This window comes from Babylonia areolata, chromosome 2 (genome assembly GCF_041734735.1).
Source record: "Babylonia areolata isolate BAREFJ2019XMU chromosome 2, ASM4173473v1, whole genome shotgun sequence".
Taxonomy (NCBI): Eukaryota; Metazoa; Mollusca; class Gastropoda; order Neogastropoda; family Buccinidae; genus Babylonia; species Babylonia areolata.
Window position 1 is genome coordinate 40723958 of NC_134877.1, and position 18395 is coordinate 40742352.

The 18395-nt window shown below is 38.1% G+C and overlaps 2 protein-coding genes across 2 annotated transcripts in view; both read left to right on the forward strand.

The window, feature by feature from the left end:
* LOC143277429 (uncharacterized) overlaps positions 1-782 on the forward strand; it is a 46483-nt gene extending 45701 nt beyond the window's left edge. Inside the window, exons 15-16 of the mRNA XM_076582242.1 lie at positions 242-637; positions 778-782. Coding sequence (XP_076438357.1) covers positions 242-637; positions 778-782 — 401 coding nt within the window. The remainder of the gene's footprint in view (positions 1-241; positions 638-777) is intronic.
* Positions 658-14694, forward strand: LOC143301322 (putative E3 ubiquitin-protein ligase DTX3). The gene is made up of 4 exons (XM_076615536.1): positions 658-1063; positions 2673-3148; positions 5282-5514; positions 6543-14694. Exons 1-4 carry the CDS (start codon positions 820-822, stop codon positions 6691-6693), a joined length of 1104 nt encoding a protein of 367 aa, XP_076471651.1. The 5' UTR covers positions 658-819; the 3' UTR covers positions 6694-14694.
* The last annotated feature ends 3701 nt before the right edge of the window (positions 14695-18395 follow it).

Sequence of the window (18395 nt, forward strand, 5' to 3'; positions counted from 1 at the left end):
GTGTCCGTGTCAGATGCATTGCACATATTTATATTCGGTTAGGAATATACTATAGAACAAAAAATTTTTTATAGAATTTTTTTTCAGTATGCACCATAGAAATATGTGTAAGATAGATTTTGAATTTTCACACACACACACACACACACACACACACACACATATATATAATATATAAGAAATATGAAATGCAAAGTCCTGTAACGAAACGCTGTGATGATTTTCTAATATCTGATTGCAGTCATATTTGGTGTTCCTCAGCAGACCTGCTCAGAGTGTTACCTGGCTGCAGTGCAGAGGTTTGATGAAGAATGGGGACACAGGACCAGCCTACAGCACATCCATTTTGTTGATGTCAACGACACCATGGTCTCTGTTATACAAAACACTTTCAGAAACTCTTGGAACACTCCAGTCACAATCCAGCTTGCGAGGTCGCAGTCCGAGTCCCCAGCGGGAGACAGTGCTCCCGTCAGTGAATCAAGAGGGCAGAGACGTCGTAGGCCAGAGCCCACAAAGGTAGGGCCAGCAAGGCCACAGCCGACAGGGTCACAACCCACAAGGCCAGAGCCCACAAGGCCAGAGCCCACAAGTCCCGATGTCCAGCCTTCCCAGCTGAGCTCACATCAAGCTGGAGGTGACCAGACACTGGAAAATCGTCGGAGCAGACACCATCCTGGAGACAGTACTGCAGTTGTTGACTGTCACAGCATCCGTGTTCTGTTCCAGTGTAAAGATGACATCAGTGTCAGCACAGATGCCATTGTTCTTTGGCAGGTTGAGGGTCAAAGTTTCGAAGATACATTTTCAAGGAAATTTATGTCTGCGAACAGTAAATTTTCCGCTGAGTTTGTTCCTAATTATGGCATGAAAGTACATCACAGAGGGGACATTGATATCACAGAGTCAAACAGCAGAATGGTGCTGTTGCCTGTGGTTGGCCTGTACCACAGAGACAGCCAACAGGAAATCCATGCAGCTGCACAGAAAGTCCTCATCAAAGTGAGCCAGGCCAGAAGGAGAACTGTTGCCTTCCCAGGATATCCATATGGAAAACATCATAGTAAGACACTTTTAGTAACATTCTTTTTTAGCTTTTTGTTTGTTTGTTTGTTGTCTTGCATCTTTTATTTCACAAGCACTGAAGAATATCAGCATTATTTGTCTTTTGTTTTTGATGCATTTTGGAAACACACTTTACAATAGTTGTAACACTTTATACTGATGATAGTTTATTTTCCTTTATCAAGAAATGTGTTCTTGTCACTTCTGTGTGAGTGTGAATTATTTATTTGACATCATGCCCTGATGGTGTCAAACTGGTTTGGCCAGTTGGCCATTTTCTTGTGTGTGACTGATGCGGTATTAAGACACCCCCAGGCCTATTTATAGTTCAGCCAATAAGTGCAATTTTCTCCCCTCAGAGCATAGAAATTCACCGTTTCACATTATGTGGCCAACAGCGGACTGAACGTCACTCAGATTTATGCTCTTTGTTTCCTGAAGTCTTTTGTTTATGTACTTGGCACTTTATTTTGTTTATTCTGTGGCTCTCTTTACCTTTTCCACTCTTGGTTCCTTCTGTCCATTGTTTTTCACAATTTATATATTTCTTCTGTCCTTGTCTCAACTTGAGAATGAAGTTGTTCATTGAAGCCACATTGGTTTTGTGTTCAATCACATGCCATGTCTTGCTCTGCCATTGGCAAACAGCAGACTTGAGGGGTGTAACGTCGGTGTGTTCTTGACCAGCCTTCCACTTGGGGACCCCCTTTATGTTTGTGGGTTTGAGTTATTCTCTGTACCTGTTGGTGATAATAATGATCCCATGGATTGTCAAGGATGGCACAGATATTTCTATTTGGACAATTGTTCCACCCTGCAAGACTGGCTAGGGTAAAAGGGCCACTGACAGTTGTCACCTATCCCAGCTTCAGATGCAGGGGTCAGTCAGTACAGACAGTCATCCAACCATTCTAACTCCCAATGTGTCTCGAAACCATTGGAGGCCCAGGTGGGTTTGGTTTCTCCCTGGAACCCAGCAGGGGACATATTTGTTGTGTTGTTGCTCAGACAGCTAAGATCAGATACATCTTTCGTGCTATGAAGAACAGATTTAATAAAAAGTGAAATAAACAAACAGAAACTGGACTGTGATCTGCTGTGGCCCTGACCATTGTTGTTCATCTGGTGCCCTCTATTTTCTCTTAGCATCAAGAAAGATAATTCTAATGTTAATAACTTTCACCTCAACAATATCATCCATGTCCTCTATTGCTGTGATCCTGTTCCGTGCCCCAGTCACAGGATAGGTGACAGCACCTTCACATTAAATGAAGTGGTGTGGTCCTCCCACTACAATCACACCTCCCCAGAATCCATCTAGATCTGTGTGATTGTGCCCATCACTGAACAGGGGTTACCATGGGCTGTGTATGATCCATCCTGGCCCTACATTCTGCTCCCCCTCCTACATCTCTCCATCATGTTAAATTGTTTCAGAATCCTCATTTGCAAGTTTTACTTGCAAATATAGGGGAACTGTGCCATGAAATATTGTGAAAATGATTGATGTAACATTCATATACACTTTAACAGAATGTGGTCAAGTTTGAAAGTAATTGCTCTTTTTGTTATATATTAAAATTAATATGAATTCTTATATTTTACAGATTCAGATCAGGCGCTAGAAGCATTTGCTGTGGCTTTGTACCAGGCAGTGAAAAACGTCAGCACCATGCCAGATGTAGCAATACATGTAACAGAAATTTACATTGTCCACCCTGAAGAAAAGAGCATACAAACATTGAAAGAATGCTTCGAAAGGGCTGTTGACAACACTGACAAAGCCAAACCAGACAGGAGGCAGAATTCAAGGCACAGCACCACACCTGTCTGCTCAGTGTGCTGGAACGAGAAGCAGTGCAAGACCCTGGATACATGTGGACACCATCTCTGTGATGACTGTTCTAAAGAATTAAGGGAGCCAAAGTGTCCTGATTGTGGGACAGCATGGGGTGAAATACATGGTGACCAGCCAAAGGGAACAATGAAAGTCAAGTATGACAAAACACAGCAGCTACCAGGGTTTCCTCCAGGGACATTTGTCATTTTATACAAATTCCCAGGCGGGAAACACAGTGAGCAAGTAAGTTGCACTTTATGATTTCATTGTTTTTAAGTTTTGAGTGTCACATTTTAGGACAAAGCTCATGTGTAGCTTTTATTATCTATACATCAGTTGTGATTTGTGTGAGCGAAAACTGAATTTGACGAAGGTATTTTACATCATCAGATCTCACACATTTTATGTGCACTACCTATTACGTTTGCATATCTAAAGATTAACTGGATACTTAAAAAAACATAATAAAATTCCAGTCACCTTTTTAACAGATTTTTGTGATAATGTCATCTTGAAATCATCATAAAAAACAGATTTGTCAAACTGGAAGTTTTACAGTTGTATGGAAGGGGGAACCATGGGTTCAGGAATAAACTCACCTCAGTGAAGTGTTAACACCATCTTATTAACCTTTTGTTTCACATGGAACAGTGTTCAGTGACCATTATAAAACCAGTGAGGAACTTTAAATAGGGAAACAGAATTGAGCAGGGTGATAATGACATGTGTTGGAATATGGATTGTTACAGGTTTGGGTTAATCTCTGTACCTGTTCAGTGATCTATCACTTTATTGCCTGATCACAGTGTACAGAAATTTGCCTTCAGGTTTGTTCTTGGAGAGAAAAAATTGAAACGTACTTAACAAAACACACAGTTATTCCATCACATGCATTAGTCACAGGCATTAGTTCATAGCCCTATTTCTACATTCCTTGAATGTACTTCAGAATTTTGTTAATGGTTTCTGATTATTATTATCATTATTGAATTGTTACTGTTAAATGTAATTGCATGTTAGTTACAGATTTTTTGGTAGATTTTTACCTTTTCTGTTTTCCTGTTCCCTCACCCCTTCCCTGTGCCCCCCTTCCCCCCCGCCCCCCCTCCACACACACACCCCCACCTCCCCACTTTCTTTTTTTTGTATCATCTAATGTCACTGATAGTGAAAAGATGCTCAACTAAAGAACGAACTCAATGCAGCAATACAGGTTTGAAAGAAATAAGCCACAGTGTCAAGACTACTTCTTAAAAAACAACAACAAAAAACCCAACAAAAAACCACACCTCTGTGAATGAATCATTCATCTTGATCAACAGCAAAAGTCACAGAAAGCAATGTCTCAGAATCACTTCATGCCATAACAAGTCTGTCAGGTGTTTAACGTCCTTTGTACACAAAACAATTGCAGCATTGCCGGCGAACATTTTTCTGATGAGTGTGTGGCTAACTTACTTGTGTGGTGTGGTAGCCTTGTGGTAACACGGACATGCAAGAAGCCAGAGAATCTGAGGGCATGAGATCTGATTCCACATTCATCAGTATTCTCTCCCCATCCACTAGACCTTAAGTGGTCATCTGGACACTAGTCATTCAGATGAGATGATAAACTGAGGTCCCGTGTGTAGCGTGCACTTAGTGCATGGAAAAGAACCCATACCAACAAAAGGGTTGTCCGTGGCAAAATTCTGTAGAAAAATCCATTGTGATAGGAAAACAAATATACTTACAGGTTGAAAAAAGAAAGGAAAAAAAGTGGCTCTGCACTGTAGTGATGAGCTCTCCTGAATTTCACACAAAGAAATCTGTTGTGACAAAGATTGATGTAATGATATGATATGATGTAATGTAATATAATGTATTATGTATTATAGTATGAATATAGTATGATATAATGTTTTAATTCTTAAAAAACAACAACAAGGAACAGGTGGTAGAAATTGCCATTTGCATCTTTTACGTTGGGTTTACCTCCACTGGGTGGGGGGTGGGTGGGGGGGGGTATGGGGTTGAGAGGATTTAGCAAGGCAGAGGTTTGGGTAGAAGGATAGGGGAGGAAATGGGGGTTGGCGGGGTTGGCAGAACAGATAAACACACACACACACACAGAGAAAAAGAGAAGAAGAAAATAACATGTTAACTGTTGTCCACCTAAATTACATTTTCATGTTAACTATTGATCATTTGCTTAGCATTCACAGATCACTACTACTACTTTTATTTCCCCGTCAGCTGTTTCCTGAATCACATCTTTCAATATTGCTTGTTTGCCAACATTGCTTGCATAAGCATATATTGCCAATGAGCTATATTATTTGACAAAATGAAGAATTGTAATTGCTGCAGAGTAAACAGACTTGTTCCAAATTTCAGGCTAAGCAGTATGCAGAAGAAAAATACCTTGGAAAAGAAGAAACTGCCTATCTTCCTGATGTACCTGAAGGCCGAAAAGTTCTGATGCTCCTGAAGATAGCGTTTGATCGAGGCTTGCTTTTCAGACTGGGTGAGATCCAGAGATCCAGTTGGGTTCACTCTCAACGAACACCAGAATATGGTATAACCTGGAGTGGCATTGAACACAAGACAGCCAAAAAGCAAGCTGCCAGGTATGTAGTATTTTGATTGGATGACAGGATGGTTTTACAGGTTCTTCCACAGTTGTTATGGAGATCATTGTTTTAATATTGCGTAGGTTGTTGCTGCCGTTGCCCTACAGTCAGCCAGTTTTATCTTATGTCTGTTAGATGGACCTGATCTTTGTTTTTAAGTTCACAGTAGTTTGTGAAATCTCTTGCTCAAGGTTGATTGGTAGTTTACCTGTAGTCTGGTCACACAAGTTGGTGATTTCAGACTCAAGATTAATGAAATAAAATAAAAATTCACATTTGTCAGAACGGTTTTAACAGTTGAAGGAAATTTAGAATGAGGGGGAGGGAGAGAAGAAAAAGGAAAAAAAAGGGGGATGGGGGAATGGGGGGGGGGGATGAAACAAACATACATGTATACAGTGGTTGAAAGAAAGGTGGTGGTGCTTACAGTAAATTTCCTTCTGGACTGTGTAACATGTGACTGGCTGGTTTCAGAAGAGACAAATTTTAACAGTGAAACAATATCTCCCCCCCCCACCCTCCCCCCCTCACCCCTCCAAAAAGAATAGTGTCAACTGTTAGATGTTCATTACATAAACAGTTTGCTTTTTTACCAACACTTTCTTGGGAATCAAGCAAAAGTTAAAGCATTATGCTTTTAACATTATTGCTGAAAATGTACACATTCAACAGATTAAAATACCCATGGACAGGACTTCAGAAAGATTAAAACAGTTCCTTTTCCATGATATCACACATTTCTGAGGATAGCAAGACGCAAGGAATTCCATCATCATTAGTTGCTCCACATTTCACAAGGCGATCAGCATGTTAGTTATAAAGAAATCCACAATGTGAATGTATCCAGCAAAAGTCGGACCATTCCTATCATCTGAATACAATGAATTTACTTTATTTCAGAAATGATATTTCCCTTTATCTGATTCTGACTTGATATGAAGGGTTGCAAAACAGATTTAGAATATACACAAAGCAAAATGTGGAGAAAAAAAAATAAATAAAGGGTTAATTGTACTGTGTTACAGATACAGCTTCCCAGACGATGGCTACTTGAATCGTGTGCAGCAACAGTTGGCAGTAGTGGGTGTGTTTGCAAGTGACCTCACTGAGCAGCAGAAAACATTCATTCGTGTGTCAAGTGAACATGTCAAATCGGCTCTGTCCTCACTGTTCTGAGATCATCATTGCAAGATATGTTCTTACCTGCCATACTTTTACCTATGTGCAAGGCGACGGGAAATACAGAGAGCAGCAGTGACCTGAAGTTGTTTGACTCAGTATCTAGTTGAAGAGTGTTTGACCCTGTATCTTGTTGGGGAGTGAAAAGTCTCTGAACTTGTTTGTTGTAATCAGTCACTGTGTACGCTTAATGACTTGAATGATGCTTGAGTGAGGGCTGAATTTAGTTGGTTTTTTTGTTTGTTTGTTTTGTTTTCATACAATTTTGGGTGTACTTGGATTTGAAAGGAATGGACAACTATCTGCCCATCAGTGTGTGTGTGTGTGTGTGTGTGTGTGTGCACGCACGCACGCATGTGTGCTTGTGTGATTGCTATTGTTTTAGTTTTGTTGGATGAGTAGTTGAAAAATCTATCCTTGTATTTTGCTAAGATTCTGTTTGAGACGGTGAGTAAAGTTCACGTTGGTGTGTACATTGTGTAAATACTATGTTAGAATTCAATTTTATGACATTTATTCTTTCTTTGTGTATGTTTTCTACATGGATGCAGTTTGTTGAAACCTTTGTGACATCACTTGTTCATTTTGTGAAGTACAGAAGGCTGACATTTTCAAATAAATTCAAGGGTTATATTTATAAATTATTATGACTTGAAATTCTCTGCATGTCTTAAATGATTGATTGTAAAATCTGGTATAAGCAAATGGCTTGTGATTTTGTTATTTCATTTTGAATTGTGCGGTTTTTGCGAATTTTGATTTTTTTTTTCAAGCTCTTTCTGTCAGTTTATATCAGTACGTGTATGTGTTAATTGATAAGAATGCACAGTAGCTTCCCCTTTCACCAAGGTAACATCAAAGTAGCTGGAAAGTCATGTTGCGTGCAGTGTACATGTAATGAAACAACTCCAAATCCACCATGCAGAGTAAAAGACAGAGGCATGGACGGTGGGAGGAGGTAAAACACATGAACTTAGTGGTGTTGGAAAATTGTGATGCCAGGTGCTCTGTCAAACTGCACAGTGTTTTAGTGCTTTATAAAAACGCCATAAAATCAACCAGACATACTGATTTTCAATGAACTAAATTGTAACTTTTTTTAAATCATGTACTCAGATTTGTTGGATCAATTTTTGGCAAACTCTGTAACCCACAGAGACAGTCACAGGAAAGAACAGAATTATTTGGATGGGGCGATAAACCAAGGCTCCATGTGCAGCTTGCACTTAGCGCACATGAAAGAAACTACAGCAACAAATGGGTTGTCCCTGGCAAAATTCAGTAGAAAAATTCATTTTTATAATAAAAGAAACACACTTGCAGACAGAAAAAAAGAACAAGAGTAGCATAGTGACACACTCTCCCCAGAGAGAGCAGCTTGAATCTCGCACAGAAAAATATGTTGTGACAAAAAGTAATAAGGAATACAATAGAGTTAGAGTGTTGGACTTTCAATCTGAGGGTCTTGGGTTCGAATCACGGTGACGGCGCCTGGTGGATAAAGGATGTAGATTTTTCCAATCTCCCAGATCAGCGTATGTGCAGACCTGCTAGTGCCTGAACCTTCTTCGTGTGTGTACGCAAACAGAAGATCAAATACGCACGTTTAAGATCCTATAATCCATGTCAGCGTTCGGTGGGTTATGGAAACACAAGAACATACCCAGCATGCACATCCTCGAAAGTAGAGTATGGCTGCCTACATGGCGGGGTGAAAACAGTCATACATGTAAAATCCCACTCATGTACATAGGAGTGAACTTTGGAGTTGCAGCCCACAAACAAAGAAGAAGTAGTTTGCTATAGACATGTAGAGTTAGAATTCATCCCTGACTTGTGTCAGTTTTTGAATTTTACAACACAAGTGTGGTCTTTTCTCTTCCCACTGAGATTATTGATATAATAATTTATATACGTTTGCTTTCATGATTGAAGTTTTTGATTATGAACTGTAGTTGGTGTGTGTGTGGCAGTGTGTCTGTGTCTTGTCTGTGTCTTCTTTCTAGTGTTTAGATTTGTACAGTCGTTTTAAAATTTACTTTAGCAGCCCAGAGGTGTCCCTTGTCATCCGCATCCTTGTGAAAAATCCTGATTTGATTTGACCATTGAGAATGGCATGACTGGTTATCATTGCAGTGTGAATCTGTTACATGTGTGATTTTCTTGAAGTACTGTTGATGAACCTTTGGGTGTGTTACAAGAAATGGTCTTTATGGTGTTGTTGTGTCATCAAACTTCATATTGGCTCGCATTGTTAAAAAGTAATGTATCACTGGGTCTAGTATTTCTTGTTTGTCTGTGTGATGATTTAACTGCATTGTAATGAGTTGACTAAAACCCAAATGATTGCTTGTTTGATACTCCATGATGATTTGAGACATACTTGCTTAAAACTTGACCAGAACCCAAATGCTTCATACTTGTGGACTCTTGAGACATGCACATGTGAATGATAGCTTGACAGAAACACAAATAACTCACGATACACATCTTGAGACGTACAGATGTTTTGAATCAGTTTACTGTATATTTGCCAGTCAGCCACAATGTTTTCAAACATTAATTTTTGTTTTGTGGAATTTCATTTCTTCTGGGTTTTTCAGTTCACGGACAGTGTACTATATAATGTGTGAAGCAACATCGTTGACAGCCCTTTGACCTGCAGGCTTCACTGCAGCAGGGGAACTCACTGAGAACACATCATTACGGATCCATGCTTTGTGTGTCTTGTTGAACTGACAGTGCACATGCTGATGAATTATGCTGAGACTGCATGTGTGATGTGTGTGGGGGGTTTTTTGTTTGTTTGTTTTTTTGTTTGTTTGTTGTTGTTTTTTAGAGCTTGTCAAAGGAAATCTTTGTGGACGTTGTGTGTGTGTGTTAAAAAAAAGTTTTTAAATTTTAGAGGATGCATTGCCTTTTTATATTTCTTATTGTGTTGATGATATATTTGAATGTTAATGAAAGACTGTGATGTATGTGCCAGTAAGAAAAAGGATGCATGGTGAGATAATCCTTGTGTCATTGCAACCAGTTGAAATTGTATGTGCTGTGTGTGCACAAATTAGAATTGTGGCAAAGAGTTGTGTAACATGAAGAGTGTGTAATATATAAAGAGTGATAATGTAACGCTGCAAGTCTCTGACGTAGAATGTTCAGTGTATGTACTGCAGTGAAGTGGACATTATTTTCACAGTACAAAGATGAATATGAGAGCATATATCCGTATCAAATAAGGAAGAAAAGTTGATGCAAGACAGATGAATGATATCACAACTGACTATCCCACAGGTTTTTGTTTTTTGTGAATGTAATGAAAACATTCTCAGTTTCTGAAACCATTCTGTAAGCAGTTCATATTTGTATAGTCTGTTAATGCATTGACCTTGTATGTTTAAAATGTAAATGGAAACTAGAAAAAGGAAAAATGATCCATTGGTTAACTGGCGTTTTTCATTGAAGGTTTTTTTCCATTTATTCATACCAATAATGCGTTTGATGTGCCTAAAAGTATTCTTTTGAGATGTGCTCTAAGAAATTCATAAGTATTTCTTCTGTAAATGGTATGCATGCTTGCCTTCATCTGATGTGGTTGAGTAAAATTGTAATGTGAAATTTTGTTGATTCAGTTTGTTTTCATTTTTGTTGTAAGTATTAACTTTGTATTATAGCCTCCAGCTGAATGTGATTTACATAATTAAAGATTACCAGTTGCCTCTGAAGAGGACATGCCATACATGGTGGTTTATGCCTGTGTATTCACAGGGGAAACATGTCTGTTTCAGTCTGTAAGTCAAGGTTGTTCTGAGCTATAACTCACAGCACTGTGACAGTGGAGAAGTGTGACTTGCAACAGTTTATCTGCAGTCAAGGATATAATGGAAGACCACTGTTTGTACAGAAATCTACTGGATGATTTTCATTTAAGTGATGAAACATAATGATGATAATTGATTTTCTTTCCTCTTTTTCTTGTGTGTATGTGTGTGTGGGGGGTGGGGGGGAGGTAGGTGGTGGTGGGGGGATCTGGGGTGCTCATGTATGCATGAGTCAGTTGAAATATTGTTACTGACTTTACAGCATCCAAGTTTTGTGGTAGTGATTCAGAATGTCTAATTTTTATTCTGGCATAACAGCTAGTTGGATTCACTGGTTGTGGAGGGATATCCACCTGACACAGTATCCCGTTTTCTTGGAGTTTTCCTTTTTATTTTATTTTATTTTATTTTTGTCTGTAAATATGTATGTGGATCATGTTGAGATTTTGTAGGTCTGTTTGTCGTCAGAGATGTACATAATTAGGCCAGAGAGATGATATATATATATATATATATATATATATATATATCAGGGCCTCTTGAAATCATTACCCAAGAAATTTTCTCTTTGCAATCACAGTTTTTGTTTCTGCCTTTTTTTCTGTTTTGAATTTTCTTGCTGCCATCTCTGCCTTCTTGGTCCTCCAACCCCAGTGAATAATGCTGGAAACATTTACCCCCCCCCCCCCCCCCCCCCGCCTCCCCGGCCCCCCCACAATGGAGTATGGTTGCCTACATAGTGGAGTAAAAATGGCCATGCATGTAAAAGCCCACTAGCAAATATGAATGGATGTAGGGGTTGCAGCTCATGAACATCAGAATAAGATGACTGCAATGTAGGGTTGGTGAGACTGGTGACTATGGGTTGGGTAATGTTTCCCAGGGAAACAAATGCTGGAAAACTGTAAAAACAAAAAAACAAACTCAGAGAGAGTGAAACTAGGTATATATAATGTTACTATACTCATGTTGAAAATAAATTGATTTGAAAAATATTTTTAAAAAACGAAAGAAAACAAAATGAAAAACTAAAGAAATATTAACAAAAGAAAGAAAACTAACAAACGGACTCATATTTTCTAAATGCTGCTTCCTTTGAAACAGAGGTATTATATGTTTGTTAATAATCATCCAGTCTGAGCTATTAATAAAGCAGAAATTTACAGTGAGCAACAAAATATGAAGCTGTCTGCTTTTGCCCAGTTATTTAGGGTATAAATATATTAGGCGTTGTGTTAAAATGCTTTAGATGGGATTAATTCATATAAAACATACAAACACTCTATGCCATAAACTTTTGTACTTGATAAATATCACACAATGTTGTATACTGTGTTTTGTTGGGTTTTTTTGTTGGTTTTGCTTTTACATGGATAGTGTCAATGTAGTTGAATATTTATCAGCCATAACATGTTGTCGGTTACTGCTTAACTGCCTATGAAATAATCCATTCTTGTGCAAATGATGATAATGGTGATCAGTGTTGCTCATGAGCACAGAACATAAACCAGTACCTTGAAATGTTGAGCACTAAACGGATGTCTTGAATTTTGCAGGCTGTAAAGCCAGTGAGATGGGATCATTTGACAGAGAAAGTATATACAACTATTTCTAGACTTAGCAAAGCAATTGACTGGGAGACAGTTTAACTGAGTGCCCCAGGATGGAAATTTCCATCTCCTCGTGTGCAAAAAAAGTGTCTGGGGACAGAAATTTCTGTCTCTCTGGTGTGCAAAAAAGTGCCCCACGACAGAAATTTTCATCTCCTGGTGTGCAGAAAAGTGTTCCAGGACAGATATTTCCATCTTCTGGTGTGCAGAACACCTATTCTTTTTAAATAAACGTTAAGCAATACATGCACATGTATCAGATATATATCCATCATGATGTACACAACCCATTCTTTTTTCTTCCATGATGGCATGGATCTTGTTTTGTTTTTTGGACAGGATAATGATTTTTGAATTTTCTTCAGCTTCAATTTTTCCTTGTAGTAATGCCAGTCTGTGTGGAATTCAACAGAATTTACGTAAACAAAAGCAGTATATTTTTCTGTTTCATGTCTGTTTTTCAATAACTTACTAAATTCATTGAATTAAGGTATTTTTTATTTTGCATTTATCGGTATAGAATTTTGCAAGAAGCAAAACAAAGTCCAATATTTTATCATATTTTAAATGAGTATTCAGGGAGAAAGATCAAATGTTTTTGCATTTGTTACTGATTGCTTGTTCCAGCTGCTTCCAATAGACTGTTGCACGTCCCATTGTAGCAAAAAGAGTGTCTGTTGTTAGGTTTAACTGTGCAACAGAACATTTGTTGTCAAAATTTAGTGTATTATTCTTATCAGACATCAATTTGATTTCCGCAATATTCTGAATCATTATGAAAGTCTTTATCCAGTTTATATTTATTTTTTGTTTTTTTTGTTTTTTTGTTTTTTGTGTGCAAAATTTTCCTTTAAATTATCCTTCACAACAATGTCATACTACAAGCTTGTTCCTTTCTTCACTGAGCGGATGTAATATTCTGGAATAATTTGATTTACAATTGTTATCAAAATTCATATTTGATATTCATTCCAACAGAAGTTGTTTTCCATTAAATGACTGCTGCATAACTTAGAAAATTAGCTGGTATATTGTACTCATTAATAAATGAAATCAGTATAAGTCCGGTAACTTCCATCCTCCTTCCACAAGTCTGCAATGTAGCAAGCATTTTCAGGTATCCATCCATTTTGCCCGAGTAAAAACTCTAAAGTAAATTTATCATTAAAACCAGTGGCACTGCCAACAATTCCACTGCATGATTTGGTTTAATGTTGTTAAAGAACAATTCATTTGCTTGAAATGAGTCTTTCCAAAAGAGTTTGTCTTCATATGCACTTAGCATGGAGTCTTTTCGAAAAGACTTCAGTTTTGTATATCTGGATGTGTTAATGAATGACACTTTTTTTTTTTTTTTTTTTTTTTATTGCTGTTAATGTTTATATCTGGAAAATGTTTGATTCCAAAAATAAACATTCCCCCATGAAGACAACTTTGTGCATGAAGTTATTGAAACTGCACTTTATGGGCACTAAGATCATGGAAAATGTGGCAGGAAGTTGTCAGAAATTTTGATCGTGCACACATTTCATTTGACATATATTTTATTTTGTACATCACTTGTAAACAGTAAATTGTATATTGGCTTCATCAACAGAGTTTAATTCCTGTGGAGAACATTACAGCAGACTGATCCTTGAATATTTATGAATATGATTGATTTTTACTATTGATTTGGGGTAATTCTGGCACATTGATTGAATCGCTTCAGTATTTGCTCTTTAGTTCACAATTTAAAATTAATCATTAGCTTATTTGGCTGAAAAAATAGTTATTTGTAGTTTCTTTCTGTTTTAAATAATTGTGTGTTCTGCAATAAATGAACAAAAAAATCAAAAGCTTGAATTTTGTGTTGCACATGCTTGCATTAATGCAGACTGGTGTGTTAGTGCATGCATTCTTGTGGGTGCGAGTTCAATTTGAAAGAGCTGTTTCGGGCGTGCCCTTGGTTACTTTTTTTTTTTTTTTTTTTTTTTTTTTAGCTCACTTATATATGGATGATTGTATATTAATGTACACTCTCAAGCAAGTGAGCATGCAAATTAGGGATAAAAAAAAAGTAGTCCTGAGCAATCTGAATAATTGTTGTGTATCATGTGTAACAAATGTCAGATTTATTCTTTATCCCCTCCCACCTTTTTTGTGTTTGTTTTGCTACACTGGGATTAGTTTCTGACAGGCATCAGCTTCACTCTGCTCTTTCCAAATGAAGATTGTCATCCAATAACTGAATGTAGCTTTCACTATTAACCTTGGCTCTATCAGTGTCAATAAAATGAATGTTTGTTTTTCCTTTCCAGGATACTCCAGCAGAAACCATTATCTCTTTTGAAAATCTAGAAGTCTCATGATAGAGGCGAGATGGCTAAATTTCTAGTTTCCGTTTCCCATAAACGCGATCGTTTTGGCGATTTTTAGCTTTCTCTAACGTAAAGTTTTTCTCGTCTGTGAAAATGATCCTTTTCACATCAGTGGCCGAATAACGGTCATTCAAGTTACGGCAGCGAGTTTTTCTTTTCCCTCTAACATTTTGGTCCCTCCTTGATACCCGTATCCTCTTGGAGGGCTTCAGCTCCATTTCTTTCACCATTCTTAGCACAGAAGACTTGCTCACTTGAAAATCGCTTGCAATTTCTCTAAGAGATTGTGGATCCCTGGGTTCCCCTTCTGGGGTTGAATCAGTTCCTCAACACGGTCCTTGTTCTCCTCCGAACATGCTGTCTTGGGTCTCCCACTTCCAGTTATACGTGCTACTGACCCAGCAGTGCATATTTTAGAGATAAGTCTATATACAGTGACATGACTCCACCCCTTGCCTGGAAATTCTTTTACAATCCTTCTTCCACCTCAGCCTTTTTCCTTGAAATAGTTTTCAATTATAGCCTTATCACTTTTATTCAAGGGCATGGTTGAACCTTCCAAACTGAAACTTTGGACAGAACTGATTTTGGATACAGACGACAATATAAAAAAAAAAAAAAAAAAAAAAAAAAAAAGATAGACTTGACACCTAAACAGGCTATTTTTAGACTGACACTGATTGACAGATGCCAACACCTGGCACCTGGCATGAACATGATGAAGGTCACATTACACAGCTCTGTTATTGGATTTTTTGACCTGCTGTTTTGAATTTGACAATACTCTCATAAATTGTGTCCGAACTTTTAGATATTTTGCATGCAGACTTGTCAATGATACCCTAAGGTTACTGTGTGAAAATTGTCAAAAAATTCGGTTCTCTATCACTGAGAAAATACTTGTCAAAAAGCGGTTCACTTTTTGGGGGACACCCGATATGTATCCTTTTATGCATACTACATGAACAGTTTGTGTATGCCTAAAGGTGTTTGTATACATGCGCAGTTGTGTGTGTGTGTGTGTGTGTGCGTGCGTGTGTGCATGCGTGCGTGCATGCATGCTTTTTACTGGGTTTGTGTGCGTGTGTGTGTTCATACATGGACGCATATTTGTGCGTGTCATGTGTGTGTGTACGTGCATGTGTGTGTGTGTGTGTGTGCATGCATGCGTGTGTGTGTGTGTGTGTGTGTGTGTGTGCGCACGCTACCTGCTGGTAGATGTGATAGAGCATTGTCTTTATTTCTTAGTGCCAGATTTTCATTGTAATGTTGTTACACATCCGGTGGACATGCTTGAAGAAAAGGCAAAGACAACATTTCCACCACAGAGTATTAAAGAAACAAGTGAAAGATTTTGTGCACTTTCGTGCTTCTGAATTTCAAATGTTTGCAGTAACTTGAATGAGGAGAGGGGGAGACAGAGAAAATTAAAGAAAAACACAAAGAAGAATAACACTAATAGGGGTATCTTTTATGCTGTATTGTTAGACTGTTGTTTTCTTTCAAACTTTATACTTCATCACTGATGGATACGGACCATGCAGTAGTTCAGCTGGGTGTCTGTACTTTAGAACTGGTACGATAAGCTATGCTGATTAATAATTAATCATTTGTATTTGTATTTGTATTTCTTTTTATCACAACAGATTTCTCTGTGTGAACTTCGGGCTGCTCTCCCGGGGAGAGCGCGTCGCTACACTACAGCGCCACCCACTTTTTTGTATTTTTTCCTGCCTGCAGTTTTATTTGTTTTTCCTATCGAAGTGGATTTTTCTGCAGAATTTTGCCAGGAACAAAAGGGTTGTTTCCGTGGGTTCTTTTATGTGTGCTAAGTGCATGCTGCACATGGGACCTTGGTTTCTTGTCTCATCCGAATGACTAGCATCCAGACCACCACTCAAGGTCTAGTGGAGGGGGAAAAAATATTGGCGGCTGAGCCGTGATTCGAACCAGCGCACTCAGATTCTCTCACTTCCTAGGCGGACGCGTTACCTCTAGGCCATCACTCCACATGAAGTATAAACAAGAATACGATTATATAAAGTGATGCATGTATATTGATTTTGACTTCATGTGGGGAAAAAACCCTGAAAATTATCTAAAAGGATAATCATTTTTAGCATCAATGGAGCATGTTATCCCTGACCGTTTTGAATAAAGCATTAAAAAAAAAAATCATATCAAAAGCTGTTGTTTACCAAGATTTATTATTAACATTTGCTGCCTTGTAAGTCTACAATCTTTCCTGAACCTGAAAATTTTTTTAATGTTTTATGCAGATGCATTATTTTTTTTTGTAGTTTCACTCATTTCAGTAACACTACTATCAGAACTACAGAATCGGACATGCAGAAAATAAGCCTTTTCCCCAGAATTCATGACACTGGCATTCAGCCAATAACATTAACAACCAACTGAAAAAACATCGGAGGTATTCTGTGTACTATATGGATCATATATGAAGAGTTTTGGCTATGAGAATGTATTTGTTGCAATTCTACAAGGGTTCCAAGATGTCATTTTGTGAGGTTCGATAAAATCGCCATTTTTTTTTTAAATTAAAAAACAATGAGATATTGCTCCAAAACAATGAGATATGAGGCTTCTGCTATGAATTAAAAAATTTGGCTGAATCTACCTACTAAGAGACAAGGCCACAGTGTTGACAATGACAATGAGTTTATTCCCATTTACTCTTTTGAGTTATAGAGAAACAAGGAAACATGACAATAATGGGATGACGGCCACAGAGGAAGAGCGAAGATATTCTTAAACAAAAGAAACAAAAGGGGAGATAATACAAATGGTGAAAAAATAAAATGAAATAAAATAAAAGGCCAAATGTTATCATCAGTCTGATACAATGCAATAAGAATATGGACGTGTTCTGTATTACCTAGGTAAATACCGATTGCGGAGATTTTGAAGTGCAGGACATTCCATGACAAAATGGTATTCGTCTCCCACTCGATTTGTAATAATAATAATAATGGATACTTATATATATATAGCACACTATCCAGAAATCTGCTCTAGGTGCTTTACAAAAACACATTTGTTAACATTAAACATTACATCTATGTTACATACACACACCAAAATGTGACTACACACACACACACACACACACACACACACTGCATACATACATTTTAACATACATGTGTATCTAACAGCTACCCTAACACATACGCACACATAGGCAGGCACAAACTTACATAAACACACGCACACATAATACACATTCATATACATGCATGTAGTTATGTACACATACGTATGTATACACACATTGTCAAGCACAGCTAATGCAAAGGAAGTGGACCTGCCACAATTGAACTTATTGCTGAGGGAAAAGGTGAGTTCTGAGATGAGATTTAAAAGATGTGAGGGAATCAGAATGACGAAGGTTATCAGGGAGCTTGTTCCACGTCTTTGGCGATTGAAAAGAAAACAATCTGTGTCCATAGGTCTTACTTCTGATGTGAGGTATCCTGAGAAGTCGAGTATCAGAGGAAGAACGGAGCTGGCGAGACGGGGTATAGATATGGAGGAGTTCAGAAAGATACTTGAGGCCAGATCCATTGACTGCAGAAAAGGTCAGAGTGGATAGCTTATTGTCTATTCGATCAGAAACAGGCAACCAGTGGAGAGACTGAAGGAGAGGAGAAACATGGTCAAATTTAGAAGCTCTGCATATGAGTCTGGCAGCGTTATTCTGAATTCGTTGGAGTCTAACAGATATTTGGGAAGGCCGGCCAAGAGAGAGTTGCAGTAATCCAATCTTGAGAGAACCAGAGAGCATACAAGTGTCTTGGTTGCATCGGTTGAGAGACAGTGGCGGATAGAGCTGATTCTACGCAGTTCCAAACAGGCAACTTTACAGATATTCGAAATGTGCTGTTGGAAGG